At 39.3% G+C, this 14,405-nt stretch overlaps 1 protein-coding gene across 1 annotated transcript; it reads left to right on the plus strand.

Annotated features, from left to right (window-relative positions):
• Positions 1–201: 201 nt before the first annotated feature.
• XKR9 (XK related 9) lies at positions 202–12,628 on the plus strand. The gene is made up of 3 exons (XM_066547121.1): positions 202–476; positions 10,634–10,857; positions 11,985–12,628. Exons 1-3 carry the CDS (start codon positions 202–204, stop codon positions 12,626–12,628), a joined length of 1,143 nt encoding a protein of 380 aa, XP_066403218.1.
• The last annotated feature ends 1,777 nt before the right edge of the window (positions 12,629–14,405 follow it).

The raw sequence follows: 14,405 nt of genomic DNA on the forward strand, positions 1-14,405 counted from the left end.
TAGAAGTTAAATTAATATTTAAATCAAGAGCATGGAAAAATGCAAGTCTCTTTGCTATAATAAAAATGGATAACCCAGCTTTCCTTTGTATGAAGCAATATGAGAAGGTGGTATTGTCAGGAAAAAGACTCCATTGAAGGAAAGCATTTAGATTCCTTTACATTAAGTGAGGAGAGAATGACAACAGTGGCAGTTTCACATATGATGAAATTTACTAAGCAGAATTTCTTTTTTTTAGTTGGCGGAATGATAATTTATGTAGTTGATATTGTAGTGGATTTCTGGGTAGCTAGTAGATATTTCTGTCAAGGACAGTATTCCTGGAGTATATTGATTATGTGTTTTAGAGGTCTTTCATCAATAATAACTCAGGTATTTAGTTATAAGTGGTTTAAAAACGACTGGGAAGGTACTGATACTGGGAAGCTGAAACTGGTTTTTCTACTTCATCTCTTTCATTGTGGAATTTTTATAAGGTAAGCACATTTAAACATTTATTTTAAATTGAGAAATCATGGTGCTTTAGGACAGTTATTAAGAAGTGCTTAGTATGGCTTCAGGGACAAGAGTAATTCTGGCCTTAACAATTACTGCTCCATGAGAACAAATGGCTTTTTGTGGTAAATTTTATCAGGTTTTGATGGACATGTAGTTCTTCTTCCATATACCTGTAAGTAATGATTTTTATCAGTCACAACCCTACTTGGTTTGATTAATCAGACATTTGATGAGCAATAATAAAAATTATTGCTTTGAAATGTACTACTGTCATAACTGATAAATACGAGTTTTCAAAGTGATGTTATGCACAGTAAGCATCTGAGACAGCTGAAGAAGTAATGTTTCAACCTGAGTGTCTAACCATATGTGGAAAACTCACCAAGATTCAGAAGAGAAATGAATAGCTGAATAGTTAGTAAGGATATTTGCAGCAGTATTCCCTCAGGGACTGACTTAATGGTGATAGGAAACTTTGTTTGCTTAGTGGATTATCTTGACTCTAATGCAATCCACAAAACTCTTGGATTTACCTGAACTCATACCCTTTCCAATGAATATCTCTTACCATGAATTTCTATAATTCTGAATCTTCTTTCCCAGAATTAGCTCCATATTTTCTGAGTGCCTTATTATCTAGTAAACATTATTTTGTCCTTTGACAGTGTTGTCAACTTGGTTGCTTGTTCTCTATTGCACAAATGATATTTTCTGCAGTGCTGCTACTTATGCTTGGAAAATTTCCAAGATGTTATGCATAAGTTACAAAGTTCTTTCAGCCACCCCTCACAATTCAGCAGTGTGGTAATGCATACTGTAAAGTATAAGCTGGTAATAGCAAGCTGGCATCTGGGCTTGTACCTTTGTGATTAACTATTACATACTTTTATTATATGTATTTTCCTTAGGTGTATCAAGGTACAATTTCGTCCTGTCCTCCCTCTTAGTCATCTAATTTATGTAGTTAATTTAGACAATGATTCTCTCAGGTTTATCTGTGCAGTAAATGGATAAAAATAGATTCTGTCAAGTCAGGTCACACTTGTTAAGGTGAGATTCTCCAGAAGGTCCTTTGGGGCAGAAACCCATATTCTTCATTCAAAGAGGAAAATGAGGGCTTAGCCTTTAAATAAGATTTGGTCAGTGAACTCTGCAGGCTTGAAATTATAAGATGTGAATAAACCTTATCAAATTATCTTTTTTCCTTTCTTTCTTTCTTTCTTTCTTTCTTTCTTTCTTTCTTTCTTTCTTTCTTTCTTTCTTTCTTTCTTTCTTTCTTTCTTTCTTTCTTTCTTTCTTTCTTTCTTTCTTTCTTTCTTTCTTTCCTTCTTTCCTTCTTTCCTTCTTTCCTTCTTTCCTTCTTTCCTTCTTCCTCCTTTCATCTCCTTTTACACTTCCTGCTCCATCTTTGACCTTAGATTCCTAGAATGGTTTGGTTTGGAAGGGACCTTAAAAATCAACTCATTCCAACCCCCCTGCCATGGGGGGGGTTGAAGATCAAGAAGGTATCTCTTCTTGAGATACCTTCTACTTGACCAGGTTGATCAAAGCCCCATTCAACATGGCCTTGAGCACTTCCAGGGATGGGGCATCCACAGCTTTTCTGGGAAACCTGTGCATCACCACCCTAACAGGAGAGAGTTTCATCCTGATAGCTTGTCTTAGGCTACTGTCCTTCAGTTTGAAGCCATTCCCTCTTGTATCACTCCATGCTCTTGTACAAAGTCCTTCTTCAGCTTTTTTCTAGGCTCCCTTTAGATACTGGAACTGGTGACTTACAAACTAGTACCCTTTGGAAACTGGAGCTTTGTACTGTGCAAAGAACAATGGGAATCAATTTGGTTTTGCTAACACACTGACAATGCTAAGTAATAAATATGAAAATAATATTGCTATATATAGATGTAAATACATATATACAATATATATAAAATCAGAGGCAAACAAAATTAAAAATATTTCTTTTCTAAGAAGGCTTTAGTTTCTTTTGTTGGAAAGAGTGCATACCTGCAATTATATTTCATATGAAAGAGTATGCTTTGCAAGGAGACAAAATTAAGTTAAAAATGTAGACTTTAACTATGTTGATTAAAATTATATTCAGGCTGACCCATTTAAATGGCTCACACAGATGTTTGTAGAATTGAGAACAGTTGTGACATAGCAGACAACATTAAGACAATAACACTGCCATGGAATGTGGGGAAATGGGACATTTCCTTAGGGCACCATGTGAATTCTGGAGCTGTCTGATGTGTAGCAGTGTGCTTTGTCAGCCTAGGACACACCTGTGGGAGACTAAACATCAGCAATTCATAACCTTTGCTGTCAGAATAGGTTACATAGGCAGCAGCCACTCTGATACTGGCATCTGCTGTTGCACTTCTTGATGCTTAAATGCCCAGCTCAGAATGCCCTGCAACTTTGAATAGAAGCAGAAGAAAAAGATTTTTTTGCTTATTTGTAAAAATTAATTCTAGATCCATGTGACATCTTTGTAAATGCAAGTGCTTTGCTGAACCTGGGGTTATTTCATTACTATTTCTAAAATGCAGTGAGATGGGCTGCAGGGTGGGCCCTGTTCTGAAGCAGTACCAGCTGGCAGCAGTGAGCACACCTGTGGGAGATGCACTCTGGAAAAGGAACCCCTCTGCTTAGTGACAGAGCTCTAGGAGGAGGTGAGTAGGCTGAGGAGAGAGACACCCATGCAGACTGCTAGAATGACACTTTGCCTTTCCTCAGACTGCCCCACAGGCAGGCAGGCAGGCAGGCAGGCAGGATGCATGAGATGGATGATTCCCTATCCACTCTTTACCTGGCTGAGCACAGTGACTTAAGGCTAGGGGGCAATGGCAACAAGTTCCTACTCAGTGCAGCAGTGGGGTCTCCTCTGTGACTACCCCACCTTCACAGGAGCCCTGGCATAACTGGTATGAGGCTCTGCAGGTGGAGCTGAACAATAACAAGGATGTTGAGTCATCTGGCTAGGAGATGTCACTGAGGTTAAGTTACCCAACACCTTGTGTCAAACTCTTACTGCTCTCTACAAGTGAAAGCAGGCTGTCGTCAGGTGGGGGTGAGTCATTCCTTTTAAAGAACAAGTGACAGGATGAGAGGAAATGGCCCCAACTTGCACTGGGAAAGTTTGGATTGGATATTAGGAAAATTTTCTTCATTGCATTGGGACAGGTGCCCAAGGAAGTGGGTGAGTCTTCATCTCTGAAGATATTTAAAAGGCAGGTAGATGTGGCACTTAGGCACATGGTTTAGTGGTGGACTTGATAGTGCTAGAGCAGTAGTTGTTCTCAATGATATTAAAGATCTTTTCCAAACTAAAGGATTCTGTGATTCTGCTCTGTGTTTGATCACATTTTCTTGATATAAATTTACTGACCTAAGTATTGACTTAGTTGCATTAATTTCATGGGTTTAATCCAAGTATTTTGATACTTAGAAGGTGAAATTTAACATGCAGCAGAGAGTAATTTTCCTTTGATAAGGATTTGTACAATGCTGAAAGCTGTGACTACATGACCAGAATTTTGACAGGACAATCATTATTGCCAGGCCACTCACACCCTGCCTATACGAATTTCTAAATGGTACCCAAATATTTATCAGTGGAGTTTGATGAGATGGGATGTGTAGCATAATGCTGGGATTGTGTTACAAAGTCAGTGGAAATTGGAGGGGAAGCATGTGATATGGAAACATTGGCAGGGTCACTTGCTTGTCACATGTGAAGGCTGTGAAGCAACAAACAAAATAGCTGTCACCCCTGTGAATTCCCAGCCAGAGACAAAGCCTTCCTAATTTTACAGCATCAAACTTCATCACTTGTGAAATTATGTTGAATATCTAGGAACATCTCAAGAACAGAGAGACAGTGGAGCTGTGTTTCCATGAGTGTTAATAACAAGTAGGAGCCCTGTCATTTGTGTTCTCTACAAAGCAACACTACAAAGGCAGAAACCCTTTTTTTTCCTCCTTTCAAAGTGAATGATATTTAGAAACACTGTTAATTCTTTACCATTGTCTTTACTATATGACAATTCCAGTTGTAAAGAAATGGTAGGTTTTTTACTCTGTTGGCTTCTAAGTAGCTTATATACCTTGAAATAACAAAAAACATATTCTCTTTGATGAATTTATAGGGAGAAAAAGTAAATGGTAAACCTGCATTTGTTTGTATTATTGACATAACCATTTCACATTCCATTTAGGATGTACCTCTATCTAAAATACATGACTAATCCAATACTTTTTATTAATGTATTTTTGTTACAGTTGTAGTACCTTTTTGAAAGACTTTTTGCTTCAATGAATATTGAAGCCCAGAACTTCTATAGCAATAGATATATTATAGGAAAATAGATTAGAGGAACTATAGCTATAATAGTTTCAGAGCAGGCACAGGGTTTAGCTGTGATCATGATAAAGGAGAAAATTTAAACTTGACCTATCCTTTAGTATGGACTGAACTTTGCCCTAGGCTAGGAAAGTACTTCAACACCAGGTCTAAAAGCTGGCTATGAGCCCTTCCTAAAAGGTCATATTACATGCCAAAGGGACAGATGAGAATGACAGTATAAGTACAAAATACTCTTAAAATATGAAAAGTTGTTGCCGTGAACTTACAGTAAGTGACATGTGGAGCTCAGAGAAGGCCACCCTGCTTAATACATAATCAAAGAGCAGTAGAGGTATTTGGAGTTTACTAGGAAAAAAAAAGTATTCTATAAAGTGTTCAAAGTCAGGAGTGGCCTAACCAAAACTGCTACAACTAGTGACAAATACATAGCATACCATCTTGTAACAATATAAACCTAATATACAGTGCTCAGAAGGAATGTACTTTGAAATCTGACAAGTGATTTCAGGTATGCATCCAGCTGAAATATTCCTTTTAGGATATTTCTCGCCTTGCACATCACCTGCCATCTTGGCTATGAGCTTTGCAGCTCAAAATTTGTGCAGCTGGTTTCCATTTCCTGCTGCTCTGGTGGGTGAGTCCATGGACAACTAGCAGCAGTAGACTAGCAGTCTACCCAATTGTTTTTTCTTGAAAACATTGCAAACCTTCCAGATTTTTACATTTCAGATGCAAGAACCAGATGGTTTAGAATACTAATTGTTTTACAAACAGAAAAAAAGGTTTAGATGCCTTGCAAAACAGTTCAGTTCTTTGCTTATGAGTGATTATTCAGGGAACAGTAAGGTAAATACACAAAACCATGAAAATAAAAATTAGTTTCCTTTGGGAGTAAATAATGGATCCAGAGCCAGCTCATGGACTGAGTGGCAGGAGTGCAGTCTATGAATCTCTGCAAGGAGAAAAGGAAAGGCTCTTGAGTAGTAACAAAGCTGTTCCACACCTACTCCTATTGTTGCAATTCTCACTTGTATGGTCAATATGCCTTAACATACCAGGGAATAAGTCATGAATCCTCTAGCATGCCCTTAACCCAGGAACTGACAATCCTGGCTGTCTTGCTTGTGGTTGTGGAAGAGGGCCCTACACTGCCTTCCCTGTGGTCAAAGGATTTGGTCTTTAAAGGTGATAAAGGTGTCAAACTTTTAACCTCTGAAAGAGCCAGGGTTTCTTTCTAGCTCCCTTAGTAAGGAGACGAGTCCTGGGCTCCAGTGTTACATTGCGAGGAGACGATCCTGTGAGATCTGGCTGGCTGGTGATCTGCTGCCCTCTGTGCTCTGTGTACGGTAAATGCAAGGCACGGCTTTCATCAGGCTCGTGGTGTGTGCGATCCTGTTGATGGCCAGGGAATTAGAAAGCTGCACTTCAGCAGGAATCCTTAAGTTATCTCAGATGCTGTCTTAGGGGATGTAAGTAGGAGGCAAGTTAAGGCACAGGACCTTGCCTTCCTCAGCTTGTGTATTAGCGGTCTTGTATAACTGTCTAAGATAAGCAGGTGTTGGCCTGTGGTGTTCTGCTTAGTTTCTCAAGAAAATAGATCCAAATGAACGATGCAGCTGTCATAATTTATTTACTGAATAAGCTTCTCTTTTGATGAGGAAAGACTCTAGTAGTCTTTGCAAGGTGTGGTGGTTTGACAGGAAATGTGTTTTTTGAGATGCTGTGTTTTTGGCTAATGGATATTCAGACTTTAATATTGGCATTTAACCTGACTATTGAGACATGGACACGCTTCTGAGAATACGGAGTTAAAAGCAGAGCTCTCTCCTGGGAGGGTCTTCTTGGGTTTCCGGCGGGAAAGAGTTCGGGTCTCTCCCCCGGCCCAGCTGCTGGCTGGGCAGGGGGAGGGGAAAGCCATGTGGCCGAGAGAGGTAGGCCTGAGCCCGGGGGTAGAAGGGTGGAAGAGAGACACAGAGAGAGAGAGAGACACCGGGAGCCATCGGGCAGCCCCCCCTGAGAGACACAGAGGGAGAGAAAGAAAGAGAGCCGCTGCCTAGGACTGTAACCTTGAGACTTGATAAACATGGGCCTGTGCCGGCAGCACGGCTGGGACGGAGAAGAGGGGGGGGTTCAGCCGGCCGCTTGTAGGAGCTTTTAACCCCTTTTTAGAGAATGAGAACTTTACAGAACATTGACCTTTTCTAGAAGATAGAGTGGAAGATGAGGAAGGAAATAGGCCAGTGTGAGAGAGGTCTGGGCGAGTGAGAGATAGTAGAAGAATAGAGAAGAATCCTAGTGAAAAGAGATGATGGAGTGGCTTTTGCTAGACTCTTTTTGTATAGCCATGGACAGAACCATGTTCCTTGTAATACAGAGACTGCATTCTAGGGGGAGGCAAGGGCCTCAGAACCAAGAGGGTTCAGTGTTGATGCCCCTCAGCCCCAGGGGGTGAAAATATGGGGGGGACAGGTGTCCCAAAGGAGAGATTGTGGAGACAGGTGTCCCAAAAGAAAAACTGTGCCTTTTTTAGATCAGGACAGAGCATCCTTAAAAGACAACCCTAGAAGCAGTTCTGGCCCGTGTTCAGTGGTGAGAGCACTGGACATGAAAAAGAAGAAGTCACGACGGCAGATGTACTCCGGGCGGTGCCACGAGTGACACAGAAACACACGAAGCTTCAGCTGTGTTTCCAAGAGAAGCCCATAGTACAAGAAAGACTCCTCTCCTCTTGATGAACTGAAGATTGATTGTCTAAAAAGTAGTGCTGGACCGAGAGTTAGTGATTTGAAGAACCAAATGTATTGTGTTAGAAATTTGGTGGGGGGGAGGAGGAAATGCACTTGTGAAGTTTTCATTTTCCCTGTGTGTGTGTTCCTTTTTATCTGTAGTTGTAGAGTAGTTAATAAAGTTCTGGTTCTTTTTCCCTAAGTAAGAGCCTGCTTTGCTTATTCCTGGTCACATCTCACAGCAGAAACCAGAGAGAAAATATCTTCATGGGGGCACTGGCATTGTGCCAGTGTCAAACCATGACATTTTTTGGTTCCCTGACCGGGAATCGAATTTTAAGAGAATGATAAGATAAAGTTGTGAGTAAAGCTGTGAGATGGGACCAAAGAAGAATAAGAACAAAGCATGTATTGAGTTAAAATCTGGAGATGAAAGTTTTCTTGTTTTGTAGAAGTGTTGAAGTGTTTTGTAATTTTGTTAATAATTTTAGAAAGTGTGTTCTCAGAGGCGAAAGGTAGAATGTGGTGGTTTGACAGGAAATGTGTTTTTTGAGATGCTGTGTTTTTGGCCAATGGATATTCAGACTTTAATATTGGCATTTAACCTGACCATTGAGACATGGACACGCCTCTGAGAACACGGAGTTAAAAGCAGAGCTCTCCCCTGGGAGGGTCCTCTTGGGTTTCCGGCGGGAAAGAGTTCGGGTCTCTCCCCCGGCCCAGCTGCTGGCTGGGCAGGGGGAGGGGAAAGCCATGTGGCCGAGAGAGGTAGGCCTGAGCCCGGGGGTAGAAGGGTGGAAGAGAGACACAGAGAGAGAGAGAGACACCGGGAGCCATCGGGCAGCCCCCCCTGAGAGACACAGAGAGAGAGAGAGAGAGAGAGCCGCTGCCTAGGACTGTAACCTTGAGACTTGATAAACATGGGCCTGTGCCGGCAGCACGGCTGGGACGGAGAAGAGGGGGGGGTTCAGCCGGCCGCTTGTAGGAGCTTTTAACCCCTTTTTAGAGAATGAGAACTTTACAGAACATTGACCTTTTCTAGAAGATAGAGTGGAAGATGAGGAAGGAAATAGGCCAGTGTGAGAGAGGTCTGGGCGAGTGAGAGATAGTAGAAGAATAGAGAAGAATCCTAGTGAAAAGAGATGATGGAGTGGCTTTTGCTAGACTCTTTTTGTATAGCCATGGACAGAACCATGTTCCTTGTAATACAGAGACTGCATTCTAGGGGGAGGCAAGGGCCTCAGAACCAAGAGGGTTCAGTGTAGATGCCCCTCGGCCCCAGGGGGTGAAAATATGGGGGGGACAAGTGTCCCAAAGGAGAGATTGTGGAGACAAGTGTCCCAAAAGAAAAACTGTGCCTTTTTTAGATCAGGACAGAGCATCCTTAAAAGACAACCCTAGAAGCAGTTCTGGCCCGTGTTCAGTAGTGAGAGCACTAGACATGAAAAAGAAGAAGTCACGACGGCAGATGTACTCCGGGCGGTGCCACGAGTGACACAGAAACACACGAAGCTTCAGCTGTGTTTCCAAGAGAAGCCCATAGTACAAGAAAGACTCCTCTCCTCTTGATGAACTGAAGATTGATTGTCTAAAAAGTAGTGCTGGACCGAGAGTTAGTGATTTGAAGAACCAAATGTATTGTGTTAGAAATTTGGTGGGGGGGAGGAGGAAATGCACTTGTGAAGTTTTCATTTTCCCTGTGTGTGTGTTCCTTTTTATCTGTAGTTGTAGAGTAGTTAATAAAGTTCTGATTCTTTTTCCCTAAGTAAGAGCCTGCTTTGCTTATTCCTAGTCACATCTCACAGCAGAAACCAGAGAGAAAATATCTTCATGGGGGCACTGGCATTGTGCCAGTGTCAAACCATGACACAAGGCTAGAAAAATTGTCTGAATAACAGTGAGTTTTCTTCAAAAGGGACTCCTTAGGCTGTCCTTGCCTGCTGGTTATAGTCAAAATGAGTTCATTGGAGAAGAATCTTAGAAGCTGAAAACATCTGGGAACTAAATAGACAGAAATAGGCTTGGAAGTGATGTCTGAAGGCTGCTATGATAAAAATCCTGTTTATGGACAAACACATAGATTTATATACCTATAAAGCCAAGAACTTAGTATAAATGGAATTCTAACAGTTGATTCCAAGAATCATTAATAGTCTAGATCTATTTATTACAGAAAAAGAAAGAATTCTTCTGTACATAAAAAATCTTCTGTAATAATAATAGTAATAATGATAATAATAATGATACAGTTAAAATTGTTACACACATATTTTTTCATTCTTATCCCTTTTTTCAAGCCATCCCTTATCATCCTAGGCATGTGCTTTTCTACACTGTATCCTATCTCTCCACATCTCAGGACCTCTGCTGTCATAGCAAGACTAGATTTCTCTATCCTACATCATCATGTATGTAATAAATATCTCATTTGATAGTGTATCAACAGGCAGTGTATCTGCCTGTTACTGTTACCTATATAAAACTATGACTATGACACAAAGATAAAAAAAAAAAAAAGGTAAAACTTGATTTCAGTGTTTACCGAAATAGAAGTCTTCCTGGTTATTTAGAAAGTAACAATGTAGTAGATTTTCTTAAAAGTCTGTTTTATGTTTGCAATTCATCAGGTATTATCCTTGGGGCTTTGGATCTATATTCTACTTACATAAATGTGGAAGTTCACAGCTGGATATTCATTAATACCCTGAAAAGAATATAAAGAAAGTGAATGAGTATCTCAAAGAGAGACTGAGGAGAGGTGCCAAGTGAATTTTCAGAAAGGCAGTAATTTAAAGAAATAAGAACCTAACAAAATTGAGCTTGTATTCTTTATTTAGAAAAGTCTCATTCTGTTTTATTAGTTTTCTTATTGCATGATATTGCTGGGCTTAAATGATTCTCTGATATCCCTGAGACCAGACAGATATCAGACAAAATTTTATCTGAGTAGAAGATGGAAAAAGCTGTCAGGCTGTAAAATTTTGTTGAGTTGGTCTTCTAAAAAGTGCTGTCTAATCAAGTGTCCTTTTTAAAATAGGTATTGGTTTGCTTTGAAATATGGCTGTCAAGCTGCATTTAAACAAACAAGTAGCAGAGGTGCATCAGAAACAGACCCTTCCAACTTCATTCAAAAACAAGCTATTGATGCAGTGACTGATATTAACATGCTCAGGGTGTTCAAGGCTTTTCTTGAGACCACACCACAACTTTTTCTTCAGATTTACATTCTCATGGAACATGGCAAAACTCATTTCTATCAATGTAAGTCTGTCTTTTTACTTCTGTTACAAGTTGAGTATCTTACCTAAAAATATAACTCATGACTGGATAACATTTTTAACATACCTTGGAAAACATGTATTCCACTGTATTATTACTCTGCATTTAATTAGAATTTCTGTCTAGTAGATGGTCTATTCTGCTGAATCAATGAGAAGGAAGATTTCACTATAAAAATGAAAAGTCATATATAAATACTATGCATCATAAATATAAAAGTCATAATATCTAATAAAACCATAATGATGCATCTCTTGAAAATAAGCTCTCAAATGCAATTAGCATGTAATTTGCAGAGCAGTTTGATATGTGTGATTTTAATTACAGATTCTTTTAAAACTGCTACCTAGGCATTTGAAAGTCAGTAATGTAATTAAAGCAGCCCTGCAAGCTGTCACTACCATCACCCATGTTACACGTGAGGGACAGAGTCAAAATTAAATCTGAGGATATGTCAGTATTGTAGAAGGCAACATGGTGAAGAGATACTGGTTCAGCTCTCAGAAGCAAGACAGCAGCTGTACCATTTCCAGCTCTAAGACTAGCAGAATTATTGGCAGGACATTGACTTTTTCAGGGTTGGAACTGATCTAATCAAATGGGATACTTGCATTAATGTCTAGTGATCCTTCAAAGTCCATGGAGTCAAAATTTACTCATGGAAAAGGATCAGGCAAATCTCATCTTGGATATGAACATGTGAAGGATCAAGTCTTAGTTATAGATTTCTACATTTTAGACACAGCAGACTCACATATATTGGTTGCTGAAACTTAAATTGTTAGGGTCTATTTGCAATACTTTGGGAATTTCTAAGTCACTGTGTATGGAGATGGCAGATATGACATGCAACTTAGACAAGGCCATTAAGGACCAGGGGCTGGCAGGATAACATAAGTGTACCAAACAGCATCAGATACCTAGATTTAAGTAACTAAAGTGAGCCTTAAAATTAGGGTGACTTGCTTTTGAGCAGAGAGTAAATATAAAACTGGGTTAAAGATAGTGTTAGGAAAGCATGACATTTTCTAAAACTTCATCCAGCAATCATAGTGTAAAATAGCGTACCTTTTTCTCTGATGTAACATTTTTCCTTGTGTTTTGTTTAGATGCTGCCATTATGATGTCTTTTTGTGGTATCTCCTTATCAATGGTTGATTATCAGATATCACTACGAAAATCTCTGCCTGACAAAGATGAATTTCGTGTGCTTTCCAAGTTTGTGTATCTCTTCTATAAATTGCTTACCATCACTTCTTGGATACTCAGTATTTCATTGATTACTCTACTCAGTGTCAGAATTTCAGTAATTTTGCTGATATTTCTTTGGATCTGTGGCTTCACTTGGACTTTGAAACAGCATACAACATTTTGCAAGTCTAAGAAGATGGAATATCTGTACAGAACTGTAGTTGGAATCATCCTAATTTTTTCATTTTTTAACATAAAGGGGAGAAGAACAAAAGTTTGCCTTTATATTTATTATGCTACTCACACTGTAGTGACTCTATGTATTTTGTTTGTATACATGTTCTGGAAACCTTCCATTATCAAAGAAATATGTTTTACAATTGTAAGCATATTAACTATTTTGTGTCTGGTGTTAGGTATTATTTTTCTTGTTGTTTATTACAGCCATTTTCATCCCACTTCTTATTGCACACCTCAGGCATATTCAGATGAAATGGATGGAGTGGCAGGGCAAAAAGTTAGAGTGAAAACTGGTAGATTTCAGAATTTCTTAATGCAATGAAAATTACAGGTTTGTTTTTAGTTTTTTGTTTGTTTGTTTGGTTGGTTGGTTGGTTTTTTTTGGTTTGGTTATTTTTGTGTCCTTAATAGCAAATTCTTGCTGGACAGTGTGTTTCTCTGTCATTGTTACATATGTATCATCACTGAGGAGTACATAGTGACTTTGAATAACTATTTGTTTTCCACAATACAAAGACTCTGTAACATGAACACGTGCTGGTGAAAGTTAGTTTGTCAAAGAAACGATTTAATCTATTCATCCAACACAATTCACAGTTTTTTAGCAATGCAAATGTAACATAGGAAAAACTAAGAGTTAATTAAATGAAATATAGCATTAAACCCGTATTCTATTAACTTATGTTGATTCTGTTAAAAACAAGGCTCTTTTTCTTTTCTTTTTTTTTTTTTTTCTTGCTGGAAGGAAAGAAGAGTGCATTTAAAATAACTGAGGGCAGTGATCAGTCTTCTGCTTCTCCCCATTACTGTAAGAGCTGCAGTCCTTCATGTTAACACACTGTACTGCCTTCTCCCTGAAGAAGAATAGCTTTGATTTATGGCTCAATCGTTGTCTTGCCACAAGGAAATTTGGGGAGATGTTTTCAAGCATTTTATCATCTAGGTGTTCTAATGACTTCTTTGTTGTTTTTGTTTTGGTAATCTTTCACACAATCTTCTGTATTTAGGGGTGATGCCAGCTTGTTCTGGGTTATAATAGCAGCCTGAGTGATTTATGGATGGCAACAGGAGCCTTACATGAAAATGAAGAGCCATCTTCCATGAAACTTTCTTCTCCTTTGGGCTCTAAGATGTAACACTTTAAATGCTGATTTCCACTAAAATATGAGGCTATGCAGAGTAGGCAGTGGTGCAGCATCTTCTGTCTATCACTGGAAAAAAGAGCAGCAACTATTCTGATGACTTGCACTCGGAGGGGCTGGCAAAAGATAAAGCTACCTTGTCCATCAAGAATTTTTGGCTGAGGCAGAATGAAACCAGACATTTCAGCTCTGTTCAAATGCTAAATCAACAACAATTAAATAAGGTTGATAGCCACAGTTTGTTCAGAAATAAAAGCCAAGGGGGAGTATTTCAGAGCTGTTGTGTTTTTAATCTGTATTATGAAAACCTGGGGTTCTTTTTCTTCCCTCCTTTCTCCTTCCATTAAGTCACATTTGCAGTTAGATTGGCCACAGGCAAAGGATGGGAACTAGGTTTGAGAAAAGAGGCTAGAGATAAGAAAAACTGATAAACTTTGCCAGGAATCAAATCTGTTAATATTCTTTATTGACAACAAACTTCTGTGAAACCCTGGGCAAAGGGCTGAAGCTTTGGTTGATAATTAGGGTTCTTTAGAGCTATGTCCTGTGTCTTTTTTGTTAAGTTCATAGACTGCAGACTGCTTTTTTCTTGTTACTCTTTCAGCCTTACCAGAGCTCAGGGAAAGTTTCATGTTTCTTTCCTGTTCAATGTCCACACTTTTCTTTACCAGGCCAACCATGTACATCTCCTTGATCCTGTTCAAGGAAATTAATTTCTATGTGCATAGCTTGGACTGAACAGTCTGTCTTTCTGAGGCTGCACATGAGAAATTGGTGTAGTGAGGAAGAGCTTACTTCTAAAATCCCTCATTCCTGCTTAGGGGTAACAAAATGTAGACAGAAAAGCATAATCCATTAGACAAAGCAATACTAATTGAGTTTTACTATAATTGGTATCAAACCCAGTACCTTCACTTTTACTTTGGAAGAGAGATATCCAGATTTTCTAGCCCTGGA

This window comes from Molothrus aeneus, chromosome 1 (assembly GCF_037042795.1).
Source record: "Molothrus aeneus isolate 106 chromosome 1, BPBGC_Maene_1.0, whole genome shotgun sequence".
Lineage (NCBI taxonomy): Eukaryota > Metazoa > Chordata > Aves > Passeriformes > Icteridae > Molothrus > Molothrus aeneus.

Excerpts from the sequence above, each read along its gene's own strand:
- XKR9 (XM_066547121.1), top strand. The coding sequence starts at position 202 with ATGATGAAATTTACTAAGCAGAATTTCTTTTTTTTAGTTGGCGGAATG. Across the intron at positions 477-10,633 it reads CATTGTGGAATTTTTATAAG|GTATTGGTTTGCTTTGAAAT; the intron begins GTAAGCACATTT and ends TTTTTAAAATAG. Across the intron at positions 10,858-11,984 it reads CAAAACTCATTTCTATCAAT|ATGCTGCCATTATGATGTCT; the intron begins GTAAGTCTGTCT and ends TGTTTTGTTTAG.